This window comes from Emys orbicularis, chromosome 18, assembly GCF_028017835.1.
Source record: "Emys orbicularis isolate rEmyOrb1 chromosome 18, rEmyOrb1.hap1, whole genome shotgun sequence".
NCBI lineage: Eukaryota > Metazoa > Chordata > Testudines > Emydidae > Emys > Emys orbicularis.
The window spans coordinates 5,604,591-5,623,685 of NC_088700.1; the positions used below are offsets into that span (position 1 = coordinate 5,604,591).

Sequence of the window (19,095 nt, forward strand, 5' to 3'; positions counted from 1 at the left end):
ACTATCCTGCCTGACCCCATGGGTATGTACTTGGGAGACTAGCCCGAGCCACCACCCATGCTGTCACAGCCGCACTGCTATTTGAAGTGTGCTAGCTCAAGTAGAGCTAGTGCATGTCACTCTACTGTACTGGGAAGCCCTCTCTGAGCTGCTCTGTAGACATACTCTAAGTGAGACCCTGATGAACAAAGTTGCTATATCTCAAAGCATCACATAAATAAGATCTTTCACAATTACTTTTTGCCATATACTTAATTGTAACAATTTTCTTAATTTGATTTCTCCCTAGTATGCTTGATAAATATACAATATATTGCTTTACTTGACTATCCTAATGAACTCTACAACTAGCTCAGATGGCCCAGCCAACTCAGGCAGAACTCCTTGTGGATATGGAAGTGGGAAAGATTAAAAAAAAAAAAACCCCAAAACTCCTGGCATTATCTTTTCACCCTAGAGAAACTACTCAAAGAGTGCCCTGTGGGGAAAATTTGGCTCCAATGTGTTTTCAGGATAAGGATGGGAGTTGAACTTGGGACTGGCTGTTTAACTTGGCATTATTCCTGGCTGGTATTCCAGTTGTACCATTGGGAACCAATGTTACATCAAGCAGTGTCTGTTTCTCTGCAGTCCCCACAGCTGTTACTGCATAGCTGTGAGGGGTTCAGGCAATGGCAGCAACACCCTTGCTGAAACCATGCTGATACTGGTAAAAGGAAAAGCAACAGTGCAAAGATGTAAACCCTTGTAGTTCCTGTAAATCTGGAGGTTCCATGTGGTTGGGAGGACTTCTACTGATCCCCCAAAACTGTTCCAACTGAACATTTGTCAGGTAACTCACAAATGTGAAACTCACTAAGTGTTGTAGCTTCTCTGCCCACACCCCCTCCCAGCCAATGGGTTGCCCATGGAAGGAGACAATCCAGCATTTTATCTGCAATACAAAGGCATTAACCTTTTTCCCATTTCAATTTTACTCACCTTACATTACTTAGTTGAGGTGGAGGGATAAGAGAGGGAGAAATCTGCTCTCTAGTGCATTTGAAATCTGCATATGAATCTTGCCCTTAACAATACATTTTTGTAAGTTAAACATCAAAGAATAATATTTTATTACCGAGTCCCTTCATGCTAAACTCTCAAAGTAATTTATTGCAGTCCTTATTTTTTGTTTGTCATTTTATGGTAATTTTGAAATTTAGCTACATTGGCTAAAAATACACAATCAAATGCTAAATGTAGATATAATGTTAATTCTAAAGTTTGAGCAGTTTGTTGGGAAGTTCAGCATAAATCAAAATGTTCCACTGACATCAGAAAAAGTGAACTGGTTTCATGTTTTTGCTTGAGAAAATTTAAAACTTTACCAGTTTGAATCTTTTTTTCTTTATCTTCTAGCTGAACATCTAGAGTTTGATGAAGTTTCAACTTAAGCTGCTGGTTCCTATGTAGATCTTCTTCATCTAGTTCAATTTTTCCAACTTGTATTTGTTGCGCTTTATTAGTAATGTAACCTTTTCTGATATACATATTTCTCTTGTACCTGGCTTTACCAATGTAAGGGCTTTCACCAGGTACATCATCAAGTTCAACATTCTGAAACATGACAAGAACAAATATATTAAATTATTTTTATACACAGTAAATGTTTTATGAGGCTTCAAAAGTAATTCATGATTTTGTACATTTAAACTTGAATTTAATCTACATGTAAAGGGCCACCAACTTGAAATCCAGACAGTTTAAAGATATATGAAGAGTTCTTCATTGACAGACCCACACAAACAACATGGAAAAAAAATGATTATGGCTACAATCCTGCAGACACTTTGGTGAAACTGACCATATAAAAAACTTCTGTCAAATGGACTGAAGGAATTGTTTACTGCTAATCTCTTACAGTTATAGTAATTTAGATTATACTTGTAACACTAAAAATGTAAATTCAAGTGTGATTTTGTGTGTGATTTTAATTGATGGTGTCCTTTAACTTTACTCATACTGTACCCTTTTGAATATTTCAAAAACTATACATTTGTAGTTCACCAGGAGTATTTAATATTCATTGATCTTTTTATACTTCTGTTGTGATGTCTCCTTCCACTCTAAAGGAGAAGGTCCAAACTCTACAAACCAAAGAGTGGTTATTCCTGTAAGTAAAATAGTGAATAGAAATCCTGAACCCATTGAGGTCAATGGGAGTTTTACTATTGACTTCAGTAGGGTCAGATTTTCACCCCGAGTGAGTAAGAGCTACAGAATCAGGCCCAAAGTGGGAAAAATCCATTGCATAATTATCAGTAAGAATGAATGATCTATTCACTAGCTTTACTCGGCCAAAACAAATTTATAGCTATTAACATTGATAATATTTAAATATTAAATGCCACTTAATAGTAACATTACAAAATATTGACTTTAAGCCTTTCGAGAAAACATGCAGAGAAAAATATATAACTTGCAATTTCAAACAAAGTTTAATTTGCACAAGTGACAAGCAGTAACTATTTAGAAAGCAAAATCTATTTAAAATTACAATAAATAACATGCCCTGCCTCATTTTTAGTTTCCTTAGAATGCAAAACAACAGAGGGGACAAACACAAAAAAAACTCATTTTTTTTTTTAAATAATTACCTCTGGTGGAAAATAACTTAATGGCTCAAATTTGGCATCAATCTTATAAAAAGCCAGTTCCTGCTCCAATTCGTATTGCTTCTGGCATGCTCGGGTTAACTCCATTGTCTTCTGCTTTAGCTAATGCCAGTATGAAACACGAGTCACTTTCACCAGCAAATTACCATATTGAATTATTACATATATTAGCACTTATCAGTGTATGCATGAACTGTATAGTGATGCAAAGCCTCTATACAAGAAAACAGTTATGAGAAGGTTTGGTAACAAAGGACATAACATTTATTTACCTTAAAATTAAATTACTGTGAACAAGACAGATAAAAAACAAATAACTGCTGTAACACAAATGATCACATGAGGGTCCTTTGAATCTATATTTCATATTCCTCACAAAAAAGACAACCCAAATATAGCTACTCAATGTACTGAAGGTCTCAAAAAACTTAGTCAAACATCTAATCAATCAACCATGTCTATTTTCTGTAAGTAATGGTTTAACAAGCCGGAATAAGAAACTTTCTGTTTCAGGTGCATCTTGTTAAACTACTTTAGGTTTTAGAGAGTGCTAACTAGTGAACAATGATAAGGCTACTAATACAATACACCACTCTTCTTACATTTTTCTTTTTATGTTCTTGTGCTGAGAGGAACTTAAATTGTGCTATCAAATGGTGATACATTTAGCAAAAAATACACCACCCATAGTTTCCTAACGTTAAACTGACTTAGTTAGGAAGATATTTACAGTACTGCTAAAGTCAACTTCAATGTATTACACTGTATATCAACCCTATGTTATTACTTAAACTTTTAGCAAAGGTCCATCATGTGATTTTTATTTATTTTTTGGTCAGCTTTTCATGCTGAATACCTGAGGAAGAGCATGCAGCAAGGCTCCAATAGACAGCAGAATGTAGGACTAATGGAGGAAAAGAAGAGAAATATAGAATAGACTGGAATAAGGGAAAGGCTTAATGAAAGGTTCAGAAATCTAAGTATTTGGTATCATGCAAAACTTTAATCACATTTGGAATAGAAAATATTTGAGGAAGAATAATTATAGCAGATTAAGCAAATGACTAGTCTCATTGTAACTTTTTTTAGTTAAGATGTTTTGACACTATTGACATCATGCAAGCATATCCTATGCAAAAATACAACATTGTGCAATCCAGCTGTATATGGGGACTACCTTTAGTGAGGAATAAAGGCTCAGTGGAAAGGGAATTGTGACAAACCAAGATACCAGCTAAAGGAAGAAAGAAGCAAGCAAGTTTGTCACCCAAAGGATAACAGTGGGTTAAGTTGTAAAATATATGCTGCTAAAATCTCACTATACTGAGAACTAGCGTACATTTTAGAAATATGCTGCTGTTTGGTAGAAAATAGACTGGGTATACTTATACAAATGTATAGCTCTACTCATCTCTTAGCTGAAAGGGAATATTAAATAATAAGATTTTACAGACTTGCCTAATGAAAGTGTATAAATCAAATGATAAGTTTAATTATTTATAATTTTACATTTTACACCCAGCAATGAAAGATAAGATTATCTTCAAATATAGGCTCCTGGGATGATATGAGCAAAATATAAGCAAATAATGGACATGACCTACAATAATAGTAATGAACAAGAACCCAGTGGCAAACAAACACCTTTTATTATCACAAGCTATGTGTGGATTATTTTTCTTCACTACAGCAGCAATTTAAAAATTAAACAATGAAGAATCATCAGTACACTAGAAATTTAGCAGCCATGAGTAACTTAACTTCTTACTAATACACAAAATTTTAAACAAAAAGTGACTAGAGGCAAACAAACATTAGCTTTTTAAAAATACTAAAGTGATAGGAAACATATAATTTTATAACTTGAAAGGCTTAATTCAGGAGAAATGTGTATATCACACACTGCCTATTTCCAGGCAAACTAAATGAAAAGACAACTAAGCAAATGTCCATGTGTTTCTTGGTATTCAATGAGCCACTCAACTTGCACACAGGATAAAAACTTACAGGAGCAGAAAATGGGGCAAAGAATGTAAGTGAGGAGGGAAAGAGATACAGAAGGGGCAAATAATGTGGTTCATTAATGAAAAATCTGTACATTTTGAAATGTGGGTGTACAAATTAAAGCTGTTTAGCAAATTTACTTGGGCACATGGGACGAATCCATGCAGATGCTGGATAGAATTAGAGGTAATATTTTTAGAAAATTTAGAGCTAAAATTTTCAAAAGTGACTGAGGCATCCAAAATGAGTAATTTGTGTGTCCAATATTAGATACCTTGGGCCCAATTTTCAGATGAGATGAGCACCCATTGCTTCCACTGAAGTCAGTGAAGGTTCAGTGCCCAAAACCTACAGAGCTGAGATCTGCCAGGGGCCAGAGCAGTCTATGCAAAGGCCATGTTTCTTCTCCAGCTTCCTAGCATTACAATGCCAATATAATCATGTCGCCAGAGAAACTTCTGCCTTATGCTGTCCATGGACAACACCCTCAAAACCATAACCATCCTGTGCTTACCAATGGTTCTATAACACAGAAGGAATGCATACAAAAGTGTAATAAAGCCTCAGGATGTATTAAGTTTTGTTCTGATTCTTTGTGAAGTTGGTAAGGATACAGCATATATTACTCTGCTTGCCCACACCCAAGCCACAAAATCTTCAATCCCAGGGAGGATTTTCTGGGAAATGGAGATATAGATAATGGTGAAAAGGCAGAACACCCTGCTGTGTCAGCAAGGGAAGATCTACACTTGGCACATTCAAGTTATAAAGCATCAAGTTTTCATTTGCAGGCATCTGTAACTATTGGCCATTTAACAGGTTTTGTTTATGGGCGTTTATGCTGCATCGGCTGGCCTTCTGCAATATAAGGCTTTTCTAGGGCTTGTTTGACTAGGAAGGCCACAAATATTTTGTGCTGGATTGGATCAGTTTCAGTTATTATTCCTGCTTCTTTCCCAGCTGGAGGTGCTGTAAAATTTAGATGGCAATTTCCCCCCAGAGATACCACTATAGTAACTCCTAGTAAGCCACCTCTAAATATGTAAATTGCTCTAGATTCTCGGTCTAACAGAATACCATTCACGTAAGTCTTAAGCAATCTGATCAGACTGACTTTATGAATGTAGTGCTTGTGAAAGGTGTCAGATTTAACAACCCTGGAGACTAAAGTCCTGTCTTTATCCACAATATAGATACAGCACAGGCAATGGAAGTGTAAACTTCTCCTGGCAGCTTTACCATTCTGCCTAACCCAGGTAGGGTGAGATTAATTACAGTGAGTTAATTCTCTATGCCCCATTCCATCTTTGGCCTCCACCCCAAGATTACCAGTTCTGACAGTGGAGGCTTTGGTAATGTGGATCTTTCCCATTAAGAACTGGTCCAAGAACATTAACTCACTACACACAAAATACCAGAGACCTTGAATGTGGATTGGTCACTACCAGTCTGCCTGGAGTTGAAGCATCGCCCTGTACCAGAAAAGCTTCATATCCCACTTCCAATCCACTGAGACATCTAAATACAAATTTAAACATAAATCCCCAAGCATTTAAACATACATTATATTGCATTTATTGTTAGTGAAACAAAATGACTCAAAAACATTTCTTCAGTATTTATTTTTAACCTAAATGATTAATTTACCAATTCATTTTTGGTGTCCAGGTCCCTCTCAAGTTCTTTGTAAACTTGTTTCTGTTGCAGGGTTTTTTGTTTTAATGATCTGTTCACCTCATCTTGATGCTGAAGTTGTTCAAGCACTTCGAACTGTTTAGTTTTAAGGTCCTCCATCTCTTTTATTGTTTTTTCTAAATCTTTTTCTAATTTTTCTATTTCTTCTGCAAAACAAAATAATCCAAACACTCAAACATTTTTCCATTTGCTTCTTCAATCTGAAACTTGGTAGCAACGATGCTGCTCCACTTTAAAAAAAATTGTGTAAATATACTAATTGCCTTCATCTATTACAGAAATTAATACCTAAGAGAACTTACTGAAATAATTCTTGTTTTACTTATATTGTACTTTACATGTAAGTCTTGTTCTTTAGATGCAAGTCAGAATTATGTCTGATCTACAACCTTTGAAAACTTTTGTTTTTAAACAGGCATCTTCAATTAAACCAAAATTTCAAACTCTTTCTAGCTTCTTTTTTTGGTCAGCTATCTTTATGTGCATATACAGAGAATGAGTCTCAGGACACTAAGGCTCCTTTATACCACTCTGGCAGTGTAAGAGGATCACAATGTGGGTGGAAATGGTACCCTGAAAATATCCTTTATGCAGGGAATCTTTTTAGCCAGTGAAGAGCTGTTATAAGGGCTATACACTGGCCTTCTCACAACCTCCAAAGTTAGGAGCACTGCAGGGGTGTAGCTAGAGTGCACTGCACTTCAGCTGTTATTTACTTTTAAGGGAAGCAAAGCTTAAGTTACACCAGTCTTGCCCACCCAATCCCTGTCCCAAGCACAGGAATGGCGTTACCAAGGATCAAGCCCACTATGCTGTGATTTTCCATCTGTGACATAATTTAAAGTGAGATGAGAAGTAAAACATAGCTTGTGACCTTCTGATGTATAAAGTCAGCCTTCTTAAATATGAATTTAAATACAAGATAATTCTTCTTGTGTCTGCACTAGAATTGGACACTGAGTAGGCCAAAATCCTCCTTTTTTTTCTTGGAGGACCTCTGAACAGTTTTTGGAGGACATAGCTAGTCACATCACAAGTTGGCAGTCACATCACCAGTTGGCAGTACACTTTAACAGTGTACCTAAACCTTAATTTTAATAATCCATATCAAATCATGATATCAGTAATTACAAAGCTTTTCATTCTAGCCTTCTAAATTTGGTATAGTTCACAGTAGGTCTAACATATCATCATGATTACCTAAATTAAACCTCTCAAGAGCCTCCTGCCTGTCATGATTTGTCACTGGCTGTCCGTCAAGGTTTTCCAGTGAGCGCAGGTGGAATATGGTATACAGGCGGTAATGAGGCAGATTTACAATTGGATTGTCTGCCAGGAACAAAGAAGTCAAGTCTTTTAAGGGCTTCAGTTTAGCTATGTCATGGAGCTAAATCAAAGAGAAAGGTACAATGATTAGACATCTTTCCAAAGAAAATCACTCCCCTACCATCCATTTTCTACTTTTTAAATAAAATACATTGTTAATGTAAGTGAAGTCTACATTTCATTGTTTATAAAAAAATGTAATTTCTGAAAATGATGCCCCCACCAAAATTATATACCACTATCAGAGCTCAAATTGTGAACTAACTTTATGGAGTTAAAGTGTTCTCTGTGAGAGAAACCCATGGGAAGTGGACAGAAAGTTATGGAATCTTGACCTTGACCCAAGTAGATGTCACCTCAGGTGGAGGGGCACTTTGGGGGAGGGGGAGAAATACAGCCTTCCAATCCCAGACACCCTTGGGGTTCATGAGGAAATGGAACACCAATCCTGTGAAGTCAGCTTCAAAGAGGGCTGGACCATCTTGGCTTCTACAGCATAGTTCCTTCAGGAGTTCCCACTAAAATAAGCCCTACTCACAACAATATTCTCGCAGAGTACACAAAGGCATTAATTTAAGTTAAGAAGTTTTTTTTTAAATGCCAATCACTTCTATTCTTTGCACAAAACACATATGTAACTGACTTATGCTAATTAGAGTTGGGCACACATCATGAATAACTGAACTGGAACCCACAATTTGGGAGAAGCTTGTCAACTTCCATGAAGTCTTTCCTGGAGCTTGCAAAGCCTTACATTGCCCTGACTAATAATAGTTGTATGATGTGAGTGCTTTGTGACAGAGGGAGAGTTTTCCTGATAAACAGTGAGTAGCCTTGTTATGTAGACAGCAAATCTATATTCTTATATCTTTTTCCCCAGAGAGCCTGTAATTTTCATGTTGCTGATCATATTAGTTGAGATGTTAAATATGAAAGGTTTTAGAAATATTTTATTTTTAAACAATTATTTCTCCTAGTTAAAGTCACTTACTGATGATATTTTATTTTGCCTCAAATTAAGGATGCGCATGGACCTTAATGTCTTGCCTACCCATACAGGAATGTGCTCAATCTCATTTCCTGCAAGGTTCAACTTTTGTAGATTCTGCATATGCTCTAGACCTTCAATTTTACTGAAAACAAGAAGAAAAATAGAATTTAGACATCATGAAGCAAATCATATACATAGTGTAGCTATGGCCTCAGGGATACTGTATAGTGAAACCTGTCTTAACTGATCACCGAAGAAACCAGCAAAAATGGCTGCACAGTGAAGGTGGTCAAACAAAACTGTACTGAAAACCTGGAGATATTTTAAAGTGGTTAGATAAAACAGACGTTGCCTATTGTAGCCGGACTTTATTGCAGGTTTCTCTGTAATATGCATTAAGTATCTTACATCTCCTTATTTTAACACTATAATTAAAATGATGAAAATATCTTGAGAGTTTCATTTTAATAAATTCATTTTCCCCTCTCTCACATTTTAGAATCAGCCCTAGGAAACATGAATCAAGCAGAGGCAAAAAAACAGACACCATAATTTTGATTATAAAGGTGTGACTGGTCTGTAGCCTCTCAAATGTGGAATATGTACAGTATAAAGAAAAAAATATCAATAGAATGTTTCTCTTTTGGAAAGAGAGCAACTTTAGAAGATATATAACTAAATGACCTTTGTGCGCAAGTACTTTTCAATTGACCTCAGTATACATAACTGCCATTTTTTCCACAGTGGAGTTTCACTTTCTTGTCAGAATCGTGGTCAGAAAGCATTTCTATATTTTGCAAATCCAAGTATGTATGTGATGTAAAAAGACACTAAAAAAGGCTTTTCTTATCAACAAAAGTAAGAGAGGAAGAAGAGGCCCAACAGTACCTGCCATACATAGTGGTGCTTTACGGACACTGCTGTTATCCCTTTACATTAACCAATCATGCTGCACGAGAGGTGGAATGGTTTGCAATACACATTCATTTCTGGTAAATTTTATATTTGACTCTTTGCATAATTTGTGTAATATTTGGTGTTTAAGTGATCATATGAAATGTGTAAGATGAGATGACACTAATGTACCTTTCACCTGGTTTTGAATAGTGTAAATACAAATATCTTCCATACTTATTTTGGGAACATAGCAAGTTGGCTGTCTGCACTACCTGAAGACATTATGGTGTGAAGAATGCATTTTTATGAAGATACTGAACAACTTCAAATAGGTAGAACATACAAGAGGTTTTGTTTTTCATGGTTCCGTAGACATAAAAGAAAAATGTATGCCGTCACATCATTGCTGTTGATTACCTACACTGGTTACTATTGCAGTGCCTATTCTGTTGACTACCATATGTTTAGGAATGGCCACCAATAGAGAAATGCCTCAATAGCCCAAACAATCATTTTTGTAAGTAACCTTAATTCTGCAATATATGTTTCAAATACATAGTAACAGTACAAAGCAAGTCATAACCAAGGTGTCATTTAAGCCAGTGTTTTTCAACCACTGTTCCGCGGCACACTAGTGTGCCGCGAGATGTTGCCTGGTGTGCCGTGGGAAAAAAATATTTTCCACTACATATCTGTGTGAGATGAGCTTTCAAGCATGATTGCTATAAAAACTAAATACAGAGAGAGACTGAGAGCTGTTGACGAAGAGCTACGTGTGTGTCTTTCTTCGATTCCAGCCAGAATATCAGCTTTGTGTTCAGCCAAACAGGCCCAGGTTGCGCACTGAATAAAGTATTTTATAATTTTTCATATTTCTGTTTACTTACTATTTCATAATAAAGTAATTATAAAATACTTTCTTTGTGTTTATTTGATTCCCATTCAAGAGAATTACTTTATATATAGTCAATATAGGCACAGAGTTAAATTTTTTAACATTTTCTAATGGTGGTGTGCCTCGTGATTTTTTTCATGAAACAAGTGTGCCTTTGCCCAAAAAAAGGTTGAAAAACACTGATTTAAGCTATTGATATTGTAATCAAGCAAAAATGGAATGTAATCTTATGGGTATATATCACTTTACTATTATGGCATTAATTCATTTTGTTTTCTAACCCTTTTGAGAGAGGAAGTTGCATCACTGCAGTATGTAGAAATACTATTTAGTCAGTCTTTTGCACACTTCCTTTATTAACCTCTTTACTGCTATTGTGGTTACTGCACTTGCAAAGCAAGCCTCCTCTAGAAGGAATTAATAAGCCTACTTTACCAGTGGTAAAACTAAGGGGAGCATGGAGAAGTTGCTCTTTCATCCCATCCACTGTCCCCTCAGCATTTTTTCAATAGAGTAACTTCCTCCCAAAACACTGAAAGCTGCCCTTTTGTGGCAAATAGAATAGGAGTTTAATGAGTGCACTGACTGCATGAGCAGGCCCTTTCAGTTTAATCTTCAGTTCTCTTTTCTGAAGGTGAATCTTTTCCATTCTCATATAACAAACTGCAAGAACATTTTGTAATATTAATGCATGAAATATTTTAAATATATCTAACTAACTTTTATACCACACTCCTGACCATAGAATCTGAACAAATTAAAATTTTAAAAATAAGTAACATTCTCCACCCACACCAGAAACAGTGTCTGCTTACCTGATTTTATTGTAGGACAAATTGAGTTCGTGTAGCTTTAACTGTTTATCCAACTTCTCAATCTTCTCTATTTGATTGTTACTGAGATTTAATACCTCTAGTTTAGAGCACTTTTCCAAGTTTTCTATATACTAAAAAACAAATTATATGTAGTAGTTTGTTAATACACGATGGTACATATATTTGCATTCAGAACAGCAGGTTTATGTTTTTAAGAATCATGTCTTCATAAAAGCCACCACAAATCATTATTATGCCCTTTACCATAGAATTGCGAATCTGAGCTCTGAAATTCTGCCCCGGGACCAACTGAACACATCTGCAGCTTTCCATACTGCAAAAGAGTGGAAAACTACAGATGCTACTAGCCCTGTCATAGACCAGCCTCATCTACAGAAAGGACTACTTTCCACAACAAAATTAAAATAAAATAAAAAAATTCAAAAGTGGCACCAGTACCCAGAAGTTGAGAAATTACACAAACATATAGCCATATTTTAGCTTTGTTCCATATGTGAAACTCTCATTGATGTCAATGGTAATTTGTACAGTGATGAGGCTTGATTCTGTAATTCTTACTTTCATAAGTAGTGGTTGCAGAACTGGGCCCAGAGAGGTAGACTATGGCTCTTCTCATCTACTTAGTGTTTTCCTAACCATTATTTCCAATGTTTTAAAATATTACTGAACTTTAATACTATTGTGAATTATAGTTAATAAGAAATTGCATACAACAACCCACCTTAAATTTCTTGCCCCCATCCTTAGCAAGAGAAAGATTCAGTGAGTTTACATATGTCAAATTTTCTTGTTTGGACAGCTTTTTAATAAGAGATTCTGTAATGTATCTAACTCCTGGACTAATAGAGTCTTCATCTGCAAACAACAACAGAAAAAGTGTGATTCGATTAGCACTGAAAGAAAAAAAGTGTAATGCTTTTGCTTAGTTAGTACAACAAAACAAGGGAAACCTGCATAGAGGCTGAGAAGGAGATACATATTGACAGCAGCTCCAAGAAGCATTGTGCCTGAGGAAAGTACAATGCCTTTAGGAGTGTTGAGGAGGGGCATCTGGTAAATCCTCTAACAAGATGCAGTGTGCATTATCCCTGTGCCAGTCCACCTCCACTGTCTAGTGCAGGAAGATGAAAGGAGCCAGGGCCTCATTTTGCTACCCCGGTACAGTTTCTAGTGCCAGTTGTTATCAGACTGCCCGGGTCCTTGTGTGCCAAGAGCTTGATTAAGTGAGATTTCTAGGTTCCCTCAGCTTTCCCATCATCATCAACTCCTGTTTGGATTATAAAATCTGGGGGCATGGATCATGTGTCTTTTACTCCTGTAGCTCTTCAGGACAAGGATTGTCTCTTTGTTATATACACCTCTACCTCGATATAACGCTGTCCTCAGGAGCCAAAAAAATCTTACCGCATTATAGGTGAAACCACGTTATATCGAACTTGCTTTGATCCACCAGAGTGCGCAGCCCCGCCCCCCCGGAGCACTGCTTTACCGCGTTATATCCGAATTCGTGTTATATTGGGTGGCGTTATATAGGGGTAGTGGTGTATTGGTATAGTGCCTATCACAACAGGCCCCGGTTACTAATTGCTACTTTAATACAAATCATAAGGAAGCACCAAGCAAATTTATGGAGCAACATAAATATTAATCCAAATCTTTTTTCATCTAGTCTTTCAGCTGAAATATTAATATTACATATAACGTGAAAATCTTTTACTGACTTATTACATATGTACACCTCTACCCCGATATATTGCGACCCGATATAACACGAATTCAGATATAACGAGGTAAAGCAGTGCTCCGGGGGGGCAGGCCTGCACACTCCGGTGGATTAAAGCAAGTTCGATATAATGCTGTTTCACCTATAATGCGGTAAGATTTTTTGGCTCCCGAGGACAGCGTTATATCAAGGTAGAGGTGTATTTTAATATATCAGGTCCCCTTTAATTTAATCTTTTCTATGTAGTAAATACTGACTTTCTCCAGCTGTTTGATTTCCAGTTGAATTTGAAACTAACAAAGATGTCTTGTTTACTGTCATATTTGTAAATCACCTTTCACTGATGATAACTCACAGGTCTAGGATTAGGGGCATTAGTTAATGTATGCCCTCTCTGCTGCCTGAGGGTGTATGCTCTGTATAAAACAGTTCTCAGGGGTTTAAAAACAGAAATATGTAATGTCGATATTTGGAATCTGGATGATGCACAAGCAATTTAAGACAATTTATTATAGGGCAGGTTAAATATGGGGTCTAAAATATGTGACAATGACCCTTTAATACACCTCATAATAGATGGACATGTGGCAAATTTTATTCTGCCAATATTAAAATGCATGCAGGGTTGATTTTTATTATTTACACAATACCTTTGTCAATCTGATATTCAAAAGAAGCTCCTACATCACTCTCTACTGTAACATCAAGCTGTTGATACCTCTGTCCCTTTGTTTTGTAAGTAGCAGGTGTGCCCTGCCTGCTAAGAGGAGATGGTGACCTGGTACTTGAAATGACAGTCGACATTGGACTAGGCGTACGAGAGGGTGATATCTGTCTTTTTCTGGGTGACGTTCTTTGTAGTGACCCTTTCTTCATTGCGCAGAATGCAGTCAGTCATCTGGCAAAAATCTGTAAGACTAAAAGTATATATTCAAGATTGTCATAGACTGTACATCTTACTGAAACTGTTTAGCTGTAAACTGAGGTAGTGTGTATTTGTTTTGTTTTTTAAATGATGTTTGTGCACACATTGTTTTGGTATCTATGTGTTTGATATAAATTCCAAAAGTGCCATTAGATGGCACACAATAAAGAGTAAAAAAAAAAAAAGAAATCCCCTCTCTGCCATCAAAACCTAAGAAAAACCTCTTCAGCAACGATCCTTGAGAAAAAGATGCTTCTTACCTCATTCTCTAATAGTTAGTAAAGTTGGGCCCTGATGAACCACAATGCAGGAAGAGGAAATTCCTCAACTGGAGACCCTCCACTAAACACACACTACTTCAACTACTTCTACTTCTGCTGACTTTAATGCATCTGGAAGTAGATTGCAAGCTAATGCAGTTAATATTCATGATAGTCTGAAAGCATTTGATTATCTGGTACCTAAATAAAATGCCTTGCATAATAAAATATACTTACTCTAGGTTAACTCTACTCATTAACTAAAGGTTCTATGTATTCTTTCTGTTAGTGGAAGCCCATAAACCCACATCCTCACTGTGGAATGATTTTTACAAAATCAAGCCAGGAGGCAAAAGCATATTTTGGTCTACTCTGTATAAAGCCAAGATGAGAGCATCTGCCTTTTGAAGGCTAATGGTCTTTATTGTGGGTTTTTCTTGCATGATACAATGTAATCACTCTCGTGGCACAAAGCTTTGGAGACTTCTTCATTCAAAAGGGGATGACAATGGCCATGATTTTATAAATGTCATTCTTCTGGTCCACCTCAAGGCTCCAAAAAAGCCAGAAACTCGTTCTTCATAGACAGAGACCAGAGGAATGGAGGAATTTATGAACAAACATGACATAGTGATTTTTTTACATTGCACATCCACATGTCACCACACTAAAACAACATCAATGTAACTCCACATCCATCACCAGGACTTCAGAATCAGCACCCCGCTGCACCCTGGCAGCAATCAGTTCTACACAACACAACACAACTTCACAGTAAACAATTCCCAGAAATGACACTTCGCAGGGCACTGTGACATGACAAGTGCACGTCAATTCTGCTACCCTCTGACTGACGCACTACATGCACCAGCACCTCTTCCTGTGGCTCTGAGACCCAGGCAGGACATGGGGAGGGGGGGTCAGTCCCCAATCACCTGAGGCGCTGGGGGCATGAGGATGGGGGGTCGGGCCCCTCTCACCTGAGGCGCTGGTGGGAGAGGGAGGGATGGGGGGTCGGGCCCCTCTCACCTGAGGCGCTGGTGGGAGAGGGAGGGATGGGGAGTCGGGAACCTCTCACCTGAGGCGCTAGGGATCGGTCTTGTCTCAGAGATTGGGGATCCCGGTCCCCGCCCCGGGTAGTTCCCCACGGCTCCGCTTTGATTACCTGGGTTGACATGGTAACGCCTCGCCGCCGCCGCCGCCTGCTATTTCCCCGGCGTTCTGGGCCTGGGCAAACCTGGAGCCCTCTTGTGGACAAACCGGCCTCCCGCCTCCCCGCCGGGCACTACGACGGCTACTGCCCCCGGCGCGAGACTTACGGTGCAGCGGCTCCTTTAAGAGCCCGGCGCTGGAAGTCGAGCCATCGCCATTTCGGTTTGGTGCTGACGGGAAAGGGGCGGTGCCCGTTGTGGCCACGCCCCTTCCTAACGGCCACAGCCGTCCCCTTCCATCATGGCGTAGCATGGCAACCCCCCAGCGCAGGGGGAGCCGGAGCCAGGCCCTGCCTCAGGGGGGCGGGCCCTTCAGGGAGGGGGAGGGGCTTAGTGACCCCCCACACCAGCGGCTCTCACTGAGGCGGCTCCCCCGCCCGTGGGGCTCTGTGTAGGACCCCGGTGTCCGGCCCGGCCTGTCACCCTGCCTGGGCTGACGCAGGCCAACTGAGCGGCCCCTGCTTGGATGTGTCAGGAGGCCTCGTATCCCAAGGCCCTGTCTGCTCCGGCGCCCGGGCGCGCTGCGGAGGAGCTGGGCCGGCGGGTGGCCGCTTGGCCTGTGGCTAGGGCTGGTCAGTGTGCGGCGCTCCCGCCCCCTCTGTCCCGCGGGTCAGGAGGGCGCCGCGTTGATTTCCGGCCGCGGCGGGGCGAGCCCGGCCACGTTAACGCGGCGGAGTTGCTGGAGGTTTGATCTCAGCCGGGTGCTGGGAGCCGCGACTGCGGAGCTAGGAGCACAGATCAGGGCCTGGGAGTAAGGAACCATCTTCACCCTGCTGAGGGCAGACGCAGCAATGACAGCTCGTGGCTCGAGTGCATCTCTGCGGGGTTGGGCCCCAACTTATGCTGAGTTATTCCTACGTTGCCTTTTGAAATGGCAGGTGTCACCCATGCCTTGGCCAACATTTCCCCTCCCAACTGTGTCCTGAGCAGTGTTGTTGAGGCCCTCCCCAGAGGTGGATGCATGCGTGCGGTGACTGCAGGAATTGCCAACACATATCATTCAAAAACAGACTATGATCATGAGATCTTTCAAAAATAATACATCTTGTACTCCTGGGGGAATTCTGTGCCATTGCACATGTGAAGAATTTATGTCCCCCAGAAGATTTCTTTGCTTCCCCACAGAAAAATGACTTTTTGAGGGGGCAGAAAAGGGAAGCCGCAAGAGCAGTCATGTGACCCCCCCACAGCAGTATTTTTTGGGTGCACAGTGCAGCCAGCAGAGAGGTAAATCACTGTGGGGCAGAGGGGTAGGACTGGGGAAGACCTGGCAGGTGGCTTCTACCCTGCGCCAGGATCAGCTGTTAGTCCTGGCTCAACTAGGGAGTACGGGACTTCCTCTTACCCTGCATGGAATCTGGGACTGGGTCAGACCCACCCCCACATTTCTCCCCCAGCTGCAGGAAGCTCTGCAAACCCACTGCCCCCCACTCATTTCCTGCACCCATCACTCCTCAGCTGCAGGGGGAGGGATACCTGTACAGGGAGTTGCTCCCCATCTACCCAACCCCCGTGCATCCAGACCCTCTCATATCTCACCAAGCCTCACTCCCCCACAGTCAGAACCCCCCCCAATGAACCCCAATCCCCCTTAACCTGGACCACCCTGATGAGCCCCTCACACCCGGATCCCCGCCCCAACCAGCTGCACCTGGTTCCCCACCCCACTGAGCCCCGCTCCCTCAGCATCTGGATGGCCCCACTGATGCCCCCACACCCAGACCTCCCTGCTGAGCTCTATCCCCCATACACACACAGACCTCCCTGCTTAGCCCCAACCACCTTCACCTGGACCCCCTGCAGAGTCCCATTACCATTGCACCCAGAACCCCCCCCCCCAACAAGCTCCTGTGCATCCATATTTCCCCCAACACCTGGATCCCACACTGAGCTGCCCGCACCCAGATTGCCCCACACAGAACCCTCTCAACCCACACCTGGGTCCCCCACACTTGGATCCTGTCTTGCTGAGCCTGCCTGCCTGCCCGCCCACAGCTGGTGTACTTGGCACAGAGGGACAGGGCCCTGGGGTGTTTCTGGGGCATGCCCGGTCCTTACGCTATGTCAGGGTTGGGTGCAGCCTCACCACTGAGTATGTGTCCCGGGGGGCCGGAGCTGCACAGTAATCTCCCACCTCTGTGCAGCCAGTGGCCTTTGCTCCCTAATGCCATACTGGAGCCTCCACATTTATTTGACAAAATTTGCAGAATTTTAAAGTATTGCGCGCACAATTTTTACTTTTTTGGTGCAGAATGCCCTCAGGAGTAATCTTGTATTCTTAGCCTTCTAGTTTCTGAGACTCTAGGGTACACTCAGTTCATGTTTTAAAGATTTTCTCTGCAACAATGGAGGCAAAAAACCTTTTTTCCAAATGCTTGCAGAATTCATTGCAGGATTGTGGGACCATTGGGCCTGACTTTTAGAGGTGACAGGCATCCACAACTCCAACTTAAGTCAATGGGAAATGCAACTGCTCAGCACCTTTGAAAATTAGGCCTTGAGGGTCATAGCCTACTCACCTTACTTGCATGAGTACTCTTACTGAAGTAAATCAGCGGCATTAGTTATGGGAGTAGGGTGAGTGTAGGTATTGGCTTTAAAAAGGGAAATGTCTTTGAATTGTTTTACCAGAATAATTCACAACAGTTGTCTAGCTGACAATATGAAGTGATTTTAAATTGTTGCTTTCTGTAATAAGTAATTTTTTCCATACTTAATATGTTACATTTGAGTATAGCATTGTAAAGTTGGAGGTGGATGGTTTTTGTAGTGTGGGTGATTTGAAATAGCACCTTGAAATATGTAACATAATTCATCATGAGAAAAATTGAGCACTTTCTCTAGTCTCCAAGTTAACCAAAATGAAGGAAGTGTACCTCTAATGAGTGAGATTTTATAAGTATTTGTACTTTATCAGTATCCTGTCATCTCCTGCTACTTGGATAAAAAAATGTTTTACTTCCATGGCTTTTAAAATTACTTTAGAAAAGCAAGTAACCAAGGATATATTCTGCAATTTATTGAGATCTGCACCTCTATCCTGAAGTCACTGAGGCTATGCATGCAAGGTTCTACCTGTGCAGAGCAAATTGCAGTATCTGGCCCTAAATTGCTACCTTGTTTATAGCAGTATTTAAAATAATCTATGTAACTTTTTTGCATTGGTTTCAAAATCAGATAGGCTTGTTTTTGATTCAGTTTACAGCAAGCATTGGTACAAAATCAGAAAAAAATTAGGGGAAAGGAGTATCGTTAGATTTTACCTTAGATTTAAAAACAGTTACTTGAAAGATTTAAGTATTAAAAGACAGACCTGTAAAATTTTGTTCATCAGTGTTTTTTATTGTTTGCTTATCTACCCATGGAAATTTATTGTATGGACCATCATAGCTTGATGTTCTTAATAATAAGTAATATGAGCTTTATTTTTGTATAATAATTGAAAACATCATAACTTCTAAATATTATCTCCAGTTAATGGTTACCTCCCAAGAGCATTATTAGAGTTACTCTTGTTGTGGCAAATGTAATTGTAGCATGTTATACTTTTTATAATTTCGTGTTATACTGATCAGAGATACCTATTGTAAACATCTTTTCCCGTAAATACTGGCTACAGTATTTGTTTAAACTTGCAAAATCTTGCACAACTTTTATCTAGTTTGACTATTTTATAGA

The 19,095-nt window shown here is 39.8% G+C and overlaps 1 protein-coding gene across 1 annotated transcript in view; it reads right to left on the minus strand.

Annotated features, from left to right (window-relative positions):
• The window catches only part of CNTRL (centriolin), a 59,289-nt gene extending 45,285 nt beyond the window's left edge, over window positions 1-14,004 (minus strand). The window contains exons 1-9 of the mRNA XM_065418692.1: window positions 13,672-14,004; window positions 12,020-12,153; window positions 11,278-11,408; window positions 8,671-8,812; window positions 7,554-7,740; window positions 6,306-6,499; window positions 3,511-3,558; window positions 2,637-2,756; window positions 1,368-1,596 (exon numbers count right to left, since the gene is read on the minus strand). Coding sequence (XP_065274764.1) covers window positions 1,368-1,596; window positions 2,637-2,756; window positions 3,511-3,558; window positions 6,306-6,499; window positions 7,554-7,740; window positions 8,671-8,812; window positions 11,278-11,408; window positions 12,020-12,153; window positions 13,672-13,897 — 1,411 coding nt within the window. The 5' untranslated portion in view covers window positions 13,898-14,004. The remainder of the gene's footprint in view (window positions 1-1,367; window positions 1,597-2,636; window positions 2,757-3,510; window positions 3,559-6,305; window positions 6,500-7,553; window positions 7,741-8,670; window positions 8,813-11,277; window positions 11,409-12,019; window positions 12,154-13,671) is intronic.
• Between the last annotated feature and the right edge of the window lie 5,091 nt (window positions 14,005-19,095).